Source organism: Gracilinanus agilis, chromosome 4, assembly GCF_016433145.1.
Source record: "Gracilinanus agilis isolate LMUSP501 chromosome 4, AgileGrace, whole genome shotgun sequence".
Classification (NCBI taxonomy): Eukaryota; Metazoa; Chordata; class Mammalia; order Didelphimorphia; family Didelphidae; genus Gracilinanus; species Gracilinanus agilis.
This window is the reverse complement of record NC_058133.1, coordinates 476446745-476456402: the sequence shown is the minus strand read 5'-3', so window position 1 is coordinate 476456402 and position 9658 is coordinate 476446745. Positions and strand designations below refer to the sequence as shown.

The window sequence follows — 9658 nt, the reverse complement described above, 5'->3', positions numbered from 1 at the left end:
CAAACGGAGGGGATCTAAGGATAGCCAAGAGTTCATTTCCAGGCAGGGGATCACTTTCCCTCCTCCCTTTCACTGAGCCTTCCCCCACTCCTTTCATTCAGACCCAAGAAGGCTGGACCACAGGGAAGAGTCCGGGCCAGCCAGCAGCCAGTTCGTTTTCCCTCTGGCCTTGGCCCACCGCCAGGGTCCTCCCCTGCCCCACCCCCATCAGTTACATAAATTCCCCTCCCTCTGCCCCTTCTCGGTCAACAATTCCTGCCACAGCCAGACTTTGCTACTTTGCAGACAGAGCAGAGGTGTGCAGCATGGGTAAGAGAAAGGCCTCCTTCCCCTGCTTCCCTTTCTCCATGACAGACACCAGGAGCCCCCCCCCCCCCCCCCCAGAGGCCGGGCCCGCTATTTTCCTCCCCAGGTGGTTTCTCTCCCCCCTTCGGCCAGTGTCTTTTGGCTGTTCTGGGCATTCTGCGGGTACCAAGGCAGGCAGAGGGCAGAGTCCCTCTCAGACTGGGAGGACTTTTATTTCCCTCCCAGTTCGGCTTGACCTGGGATCCCCAAACTAGATCCTCTCCCTGTCACCCCCCAAGCCCTTCTGAAACAATCAGCTCCACCGCAGTCATTGACCTCAGGTTCTCATTGCTACCTCAGTTGGGAGGAGGAGCTGCAGCGTCAGTGAACGGTCTCCAGGGTTCAGTGAACCCAAGAATCCTACCCTCACCCTTCCCAACCCTGGCTCTGGCCAGCCTGGATGCCCTGGGCCAGTGGTGGGGGACCTTTCAGAGATGGAGTGCCCAGCCCCTCCCCACTTCACCCCCCAGAGACCGTGTGCCGTGCCCCTCCCCCATTACCCCACACTGGGGAGGGAGAAAGTGCTCCCATTGGGCGGGTGAAATGAGGAATGTCCTCAGCAAGGGTAGAGAGGGGGAAGGGAGTGACCAGAGTGCTCCTCTCCCCTCCAGCTCTGCTGCCTATGAGCCACCCCTTTACCCCCTTATGCACTCCCACTGGGCTGCTGGGCAGAGAGATGAAATGTGAAAAAATGTCATCAGGCACAGCGGAGAGGGAGAGTGGAGCAGCTCTGCCTGAGCCTCTCTGCCTTTCTAGTAACAACTGGGGGGGAGGGGAGAACATGCTCACAGAGAGTGCTCTGTGTGCCATCTTTGGCACTTGTGCCATAGGTTTGCCATCACTGCCCAAGGCCATTTGGGAAAAGGAAGTCAGTGGCCAATCACTGGGGGCTTCAGGTAGCCTTCTCTTTGTCCCAAGATGTTAACCTCCATGTGGTAGACAGGACGGCAATCCAAAGATTGTGTTGCCACCTTATGGGAATATGAAGTTCTCGCCTCTATTCTTTGATATGTCCTATGTGGGCTGGATGTTTTCAGCATTCAGGGTGCACAAGGACCCTGCTTGAAGATGGTGGGAGAGAGGGAGGACTGGAATTGGTTAGCATCCAGTGTTTGGAACCTCTACAAGCCTGATGCAGAAGGAATCAGAAATGGTTAGGTAGGAATGTGGAACCCAAGATGAGAAGCTATTGTTCTTACACCCACATTACCTGGGAGAGATAGGATCCAACTTTTGTCTCCCATTCTCTACAGCTCCCTTTTGATCTTGTTTCTTTGTGTCTCACTCGTTCTGCCTTTGTGTCTTGGAGTCTCTGCCTTTCTCTTCTTGTACCCTATGGATTCTTCCCCATAGGGTGTCACTATTGACAAAAGGTCCATAAAGTGGCCAAACAGGTCTCTTTAATTCCTTCTCTGTGATCCCTTCCAAGTTCCACCCACACGGGACATTGCCAGAACCCAGATTCTATTCTGGACACTAAAATGCCAGTAGTTCTTTTGTAGCCATAACCTTGCTCTGATGCTCTCACAGCTGGGGCAAGTTTAACATCAGGAGAGTCTCAGTTGTAGGGATGAAGATTGTCTCTTGCTCTCTGGTTACCCCACATCCAACTTCCCTCATTCCTGGAGAGGCCAGATTAGATACAATGCAGGGAGGCTTCAACCAGGACCAGTTCCTATTCTTTCCTCTCCTACCCTTCTATATTTGTACCCCAAAGCTCTTCTCTCCAGCCATTCTAGACTCATCTCCAATCTAGCAGCTGAATAAGGGAAAGTCTCTGCTAGAATTAATTCCTTTCCACTGGACTCATTCTGGAATGTCTTCTCCCTAACACCCCATTGATTTCTACCACCATGTCCTCCATAATCCATCCCACAGCTTTCTGGGAATGACTGATGCCTTCTCCAGGACATCACCCCTAAACTGCAGCAGCCCCTTAAATGTCATGAACTCAGCTAGACCGACTATCCCGTTAGAGGCTTTTATATCCAGGCTTCTAGTTATATAATGTGGGTCCCTGGCAAGAAGCCCCAGGAAGTAGAATATTGCCTAACCACAACCACACCCTGCTTGGGTCCTTCTTAGCACTTTATTCCCGTGTGTCCTCTCTGAGAGGTCAGAGGTCGGAGAGTTCTCCTCTGAGACTTTGTAAGAGATTATCAACAAGAAAAAGATTTTCAAGGTTCTGGGATTTTGCTCCCTTCGACATATGTATGCTCAATCTGCAGGTTATATTTTTCCCTCCCCTTTCCTGACATTCCAAGAGAGGATGGAGGAAGGGTGACTATGGAGGAGACAAAGCTAGGGGGAGGTGGGGAAACTGAGTCAAATGCCTGGGTCAATATGGGGTAAACCTGAGCTGATTTTTCATGTGGCTATAGAATAAAGCATCTATCTAATCCGTAATCTTTATTTCACAGCTAAATGTCAAAAATGTGGGCCTGGCTATCCTACCCCTCTGGATGCTATGAAAGGCAAGTATTTCTATTCTTCACAGTCTGCCTAGAGTGGAGAGGGGTGCCAGTAGCCCCAGCACTTGGAGAAACCAAAAGGATTCTTTGTTCTTGAACCATGTCAGGCACCCAGCTATGACTGTGATTGCAGCACCCTGGTGAATTAGCAAGATTTGGCTTGATTTTATGCTGCCTCTTCTGGGCTCCCCATTTTCTCTGCTCCCTTCCTTTCCCTCCACAGTACCAATGCTCAGACCTTACCTACTTCCCTCTGCTAATTACCCTCACCCTTACTTCGGCTGACCTCAACATTTATTCTTTGATGTATCAGGGCCTCGAGAGGAGCTTCTCTACCTGCCTTGTATCTATAGAAACACAGGTACAGAGGCCCCAGACTACTTGGCTACTGTTGATGTGGACCCCAAGTCTCCTTATTACAGCCAGGTGAGATTGGGTGGTGGGCATCAGGGAATTGCCCAAGGGTCTCCCTCTCATCCTTTCCCCACCACTCAAACCCTTGGCTTATCCTTGTTGCTTATCTCCATCTAAATTGCTCCAACTTGGTGTCTCAATCAGATTTTCCTCTTTTTCAGTTTGATCAACTCTCTCCTTCTTCTACTCAGGGCTCTCCCCCTCTTTGTTACCAGGTGATACATAGACTGCCAATGCCTAATATGAAAGATGAGCTGCACCATTCAGGCTGGAACACCTGTAGCAGCTGCTTTGGAGACAGCACCAAGTCTCGAACCAAACTAATCCTGCCCAGCCTCATTTCCTCCCGCATCTATGTGGTGGATGTGGCCTCAGACCCCAGGGCTCCAAAGTTGCATAAGGCAGGTTCCCCTCTCATTTTGGCCAGAACCAGGGATCCACCATGTACCACCTTCCCAAGGCTACCTGACCACCCCCATCCTCTGTCTTATGGGAAAGGGAAAATTGCCCCAAATAGAGTTCTTGAGTTCTCCTTAATAGGAAGTTTCCCACTGCAGTAGGAAGGAGGAAAATCAGATCTTAGAAGTGAGAGGTGCAAGAATTGGTGTGGGGGGACCTAGAATAATCCCATCTGAGTAGATCTCTCTGTATAGGATAGCTAAGGGCATGGACCTAAAGATGGCCAAGCACCTCTCTCTCACAATGGGTAAGCCTAGGAGCCACTGTGCCCATTGTATATCATCAGTCCAGGCTTGCTCTTCAATTCCACCCCCTCTTCAAAGAGAAGTGATTTCTAGACCAGGAAAGGGAGTTTCTGATATTCTAAGATCTGGGAGATGGCTGCCTCATCCCTACTCCACTTTTCTGAAGTATGTAAAACCATGTTTTGAAGAAGTTGAAAGGAAAAAGAGAGGGGAAGAGAACCCCCCTGAGCTACATTGGTTGCTGACTTCCTACTCCCAACTCCCATCCAGGTGGTGGAGCCCACAGAAGTGATGTCCAAGTGTGACCTGGCCTGCCTACACACTAGCCACTGTCTGGCCAGTGGAGAGGTGATGATCAGTGCCTTGGGGGATGCTAAGGGCAATGCTAAAGGTACCAGAATGTCTGGGACATGAATGGGAAGGAATCTTTTGCTGGGGACTTCTCTTAGCATAGGGCAGATACCTATATGTTTAGGCTGGGATAGCAGAGCCAGGGTGAGTGATGTTGGGGAACAATCTGAGATTCTCCTAGCATATTGGATGAATGAATGAGAAAGCATTTAAGGGATTATTTATGTGCAAAGCATTGTGCTAAGTGCCAGGGATGAAAGAGAAAAGATGGGCCCTGTTCTTTCCGAGTTCACATTCTAACAGGGGAGACAATGCAGAGGAGAACTTTCAGCTCCAAGTCAGCTCGAAAGATCTCAGGGTCCTTTGGGTGCAGCAGCAAAGCAGATGTTAATGGTTCCTCCATAATGTTCTCTTGATAAAACTCTTTCTGGTAGTGAACCATCTGATGGTGCCAAGGACTTTTGGTGTAAGAACTTTCTTTTCTGGATCTTCAGTAGCTATGGCCCCTGAGGAGGCAGGGGCTACAAGACTCACAGCAGCAGTTGTTGGGGCCACATTTTCATAAGGACTGATCTCCTGGATGATGGCCCTGGTGATCAGAGTAGGGAAAGACTGTATTTTTGTGTTTCTTTGTATCCCCAGAGCTTTATATAGTGTCTGCCACATAGTGAGTGATTAACAAATGATTGCTGACTTGGTCTGGTAGGCACTGCTCTTCCTGGGACTCCTGAGCTAACCTGCCTCAAAGTGGAGGCAAGAATAGTGAGTCCCTTCTCTACTAGGGGACTAGAATGCTGTGACCTTGGTCAAGTCATTGAACTCCTATAGACCCGTTTCTTGAACTTCAAAGTCAAAATTCTAAGTAAGGGTGTCAATCTTTTTAGCTCACCATATTTTTGAAGAAATACCTGCCTCTATGGACCAAGAAGCCAAAGAATGATAGCATGAGGTGCCAAGGACCACATCCTCTTTGTTTTCTTCCTGAATCTCAACTTATGGAACCAAGAGATGGCAATTTGAGGGGAACTAGTATTGGGAGATAAGATATTGGGAATCTAATGTCGCCTGGAAATACATATATCTATATGACTGTATAGGGCTACATTCTGGAGTGGGGTGGGTCTGCATGTTAACTGTTAATGTCTTCCCCCCTCAGGAGGGTTTGTACTGCTAGATGGGGAGACATTTGAGGTGAAGGGGACATGGCAGAAGCCTGGAGGTGCTGCTCCAATGGGCTACGACTTCTGGTATCAGCCTCGGCACAATGTCATGATCAGCAGTGAGTGGGCTGCCCCCAATGTGTTCAAAAATGGTTTCAACCCTGCAGATGTCAGTGCTGGTAAGGGGTCTCTTCATGTTCATATCCGCCCACCCCGATTCCCTACTTCTTCCTGAATGCTGGCTCTCATTTCTCAGACCACCTAATTTTCACATTTCTGGACTGTAGACTCTTGAGGACATGACCTAGGGAGTTCTGAATATTCCTTCTTCCATCCTAAACTTGACTATTTTTCTATTTTTTCTCTTCCTAGGACCCTTTATCTCTGCTTTTAGCTTCTTACCTTGGTCCTTAGCTTTGCTCACCACTGTCCTTCCTCACCCCATTCCTGTGTCCCAATAGCCAAAGATTTCCTGCCCCTTCCCTTTGTGCCCTAACCCTCCATCCCTCTCAGGGTTATATGGGAGCCAGCTACATGTGTGGGACTGGCAGCGTCGAGAGCTGATACAAACTCTACAGATGCAGGATGGACTAATCCCTCTGGAGATCCGATTCTTGCACAACCCAGATGCCTCCCAGGGCTTTGTGGGGTGTGCCCTCAGCTCTAATATCCAGCGCTTCTACAAGAATGAGGTAAGGGAAATACTGTTGAGCCATAAGAAATGATGAGCAGCTTGGTTTTAGAAAAACACAAAAAAGGGGCAACTAAATAATTCAGTGGATAGTGAGCCAGGCCTGAAGTTGGAAAGACATGAGTTTAAATGTGGCCTCAGACACTTCCTACTTGTGTCGCTGGGTAAGTCACTTCACCTCATTTGTCTAGCCTTTACCACTCTTTTGCCTTGGAACTGATAGATTCTAAGATAGACAATAATGGTTTAGGAAAAAAGAAAAATAAAAACATGGAAATATTGGCATGAAATATGTAGAGTGAAAGAGCAAAACCGAAAGAATGTCACATATGATAACAATTTTGTTCAAAAAATGACTGAGCTATTCTGAATACGATCATTCAAATCAACTATGAAGGACTTATAAAGGAAAATGCTATCAACCTCCAGAGGAAGAAATGGGATATAAAAGCATATATTGTATGGTTCCATATATATAAACATGTATATATATATATGTGTGTGTGTGTGTTATGCTAGCCTTTTTTTAATGCAAGATTGGGAAGAAAGCAAACTCAGAAATCAAAATGTATTCCCCCTCAAAATCAACCCTCTCCATTAACCTTCATATCCCCCATTCTCAGATAGATACCAAATGCTCCTACAAGAAAACAAGATCGTAATTGCACCACCACCATCCCTATCTGCACATTCTCATGTTCTTGGTCCTCTTCTTAACCTCCTCCATACCTGCCAACACAGCAGGTGTTCAGTAAACAGCTGGTAACCATCTTCTCTCCTTACAATCTGAGGGGTCCGAGTCTGCCTCTCCTCATCCTTCCTGGTTTCTGAATGCCCTGCTTCACTTCTGATACAGGGAGGCAAGTGGGAAATTGAAAAGGTGATCCAGGTGCCACCCAAGAAAGTGGAGGGATGGATGCTGCCTGATATGCCAGGTAACTGTCAAAGGGAGGGCTAGACAGAGCCATAGCCTGCCCATGCCAGTGGGGAATCCAGAAGTCATCATCTTTTTTCTTCCCTCCCCTCAGGCCTGATCACAGATATCCTCTTGTCATTGGATGACCGTTTCCTCTACTTTAGCAACTGGATTCATGGTGACGTGAGGCAATATGATATATCAGATCCTCAAAGGCCCCGCTTGGCTGGACAGGTTGTAGAGCTGGGGAGAAATCTATGGAAAAGGGGGGAACTAGAGGCAGAGTGAAGAAAAACCAAAGAGAAATGAAAGTTGAGCTAAAAAAGACATGGTGGGGGTTAGGGGGAACAGGATAGGTATTTGTGAAGACAAAGGAATGAGGAGAGAAGGAAAGGCACAGCTATGGGTTGGGGAGAAGGAGATGGTGGTCTGGACACAAGTCAAAGGTATGGAGAGAGCTGTCACCTTCAGCATCTCCTCTCTCAAACAGATATTCCTTGGGGGCAGCATTGTTCGGGGAGGTCCTGTGAGAGTCCTACAAGATGAGGAATTGAACTGTCAACCGGAGCCCTTGGTGGTTAAGGTAAAAGCACCTCTTCTTTTAGGGACAGACATCTCCCACAATCCCCACTACAGAAGTTATCATACAGGCCTGGAGCCCTGACATATGAGCAGTTTTACTCTATCCTACTTAAGGTAGAAGGAGAAAAAAGGGTGATCTGAGGGAGAGGCAGAGAAATGTCTTCTCTCTCTGGCCATATATGTGTGTGTGGATAGAAATATAGATATATAGCTATATCAACAGAGGCTATCAGGATCCTTGGTGCTCCTTCTCCTAGGGTAAGAAGGTCCAAGGTGGTCCCCAGATGATCCAGCTTAGCTTGGATGGACGTCGTCTCTATGTCACCACCTCCCTGTATAGTGCTTGGGATAAGCAGTTCTACCCTGACCTCGTTAGGTAAGAGTTAGCCTCTGCTTCCTAATCCCTCTCTCTCCGACCACCCCCATATCCCCTCCAAGGAAACTCCCTCCCAGGCTTCTCTCCTAACACATTCTCTCCTGTATTCCTTAAATAGAAATCTAGCTCCTAGGATTGTCCTGAAAACTCTCCCCTAAAAGTCACCTACCTAAGTCTCTACTGACAAAGGGGGGGGGAGGGGCGCGTGGGAATTCCCATGAAATGGTAGCTATGGGAGGGTGGGGTGGAGGGTGGAGAATGAAGAATCTCAAGAATTGGAAGAGGCTTTTTTACCTCTGCTTTATCCCCTATATCTTTTCTTCCAGAGAAGGCTCAGTGATGCTGCAGGTTGATGTAAACACAGAAAAGGGGGGCCTGAAACTTAACCCTAACTTCCTGGTCGATTTTGGGAAGGAGCCTTTGGGTCCAGCCTTAGCTCATGAGCTCCGATACCCTGGGGGTGACTGCAGCTCTGACATCTGGATATGAAGCCTGCCCTTCCCCTACCACTGAGCCCACACTCCTCAGGCTCCACAGGGGCCTAAGCTTCTTGGTGGGGCCTTTGTTTCCACAAACCTTCTGGCTTCCTTCCCCATGAAACCTGTTACCCTGCCAGAGCCCTTGTCGGGGGAGGGGGTCTGGTTTGGATCATGAGAAGTAGCTCTCTCTTTTATATTTTGCTCATTATCTACTGTTTTTATATGGTGTCTTGGTTGACCTTGCTGTTGCCATTACCTCCCCAACCCCCGACTCCCACTGGTGGTAGGTATTAAGGAATAAATTGAATACTATTCTTTGAGTCTTTTATAACTGGGGGAGATAGGCATTTATCTACATACATTCTTGGCAGGAGTGGCTCTTTATGCTTAGGGTAAAGAAGCATACAAGAGATTCACAATCTTGTAAACCCATCTCAACATGTACATTGTCCAGTTAGCCCATGTGATTAAAACAGAGTGCCAATGAGGCCAAAGACATTGACCTATTACTTGGCTTTGCTCTCTCCATAGCCAGAGTCTTCTACCTTTTACCCCAGCTAGCCACTGATAAGGTTATTGGGATTAAGAGAATGGGGCAATCTCTGGGATGGAGAGAATATGTACCTGAGACTGGGCAAAATGGACATCATGCCATGGGGCCTACTATCCTCAAATCAGCATATATTTATTAAGTACACAGGATACAGAGACACAAAACCAAAACCAAATCTCTACCACCAGGAGAAATACAACACACCCAAATGTACTCACACAATATTTACCAAACTGAAAAAGGAGAAAAGAATTTGTATGTAAGTTTCTGAGATTATAAATGTGCACAAGGCCAGAAAGACTATCCCTTGAAGGTCAAAGGAGCAATCTTACAAAATGTACAAAAATGTCATTGTTCTGCTGAAGGGCTCTCTGCCAAACAACCCCTGCCTCCCTCTTCCCTCATCCCAGGTCCTGGGATTCTTCTCACCCTGGACATCCTTCCCTTCTTGAACTTGATTCTGAAGTGTCCCCTACCCTGTGTTACTTGGTCCGGAGCCCTTATGCCTTACCAGCAGGCCACATAGGGAGGCCTCAGCTAAAGGATTTTCCATTGGTCCCAGCCAATTCATTGTTTAATTATCCCATGGAAGGGCATGTTGCTGAAACCTGTTAAC

At 47.7% G+C, this 9658-nt stretch overlaps 1 protein-coding gene across 1 annotated transcript; it reads left to right on the top strand.

The window, feature by feature from the left end:
- Positions 1–267: 267 nt before the first annotated feature.
- On the top strand, positions 268–8804 carry SELENBP1 (selenium binding protein 1). The gene is made up of 12 exons (XM_044676163.1): positions 268–309; positions 2766–2819; positions 3130–3242; positions 3446–3631; positions 4205–4325; positions 5442–5624; positions 5959–6137; positions 6993–7071; positions 7165–7286; positions 7543–7635; positions 7892–8010; positions 8337–8804. The coding sequence occupies exons 1-12, from the start codon at positions 306–308 to the stop codon at positions 8497–8499; spliced, it is 1416 nt and encodes a 471-aa protein (XP_044532098.1). The 5' UTR covers positions 268–305; the 3' UTR covers positions 8500–8804.
- The last annotated feature ends 854 nt before the right edge of the window (positions 8805–9658 follow it).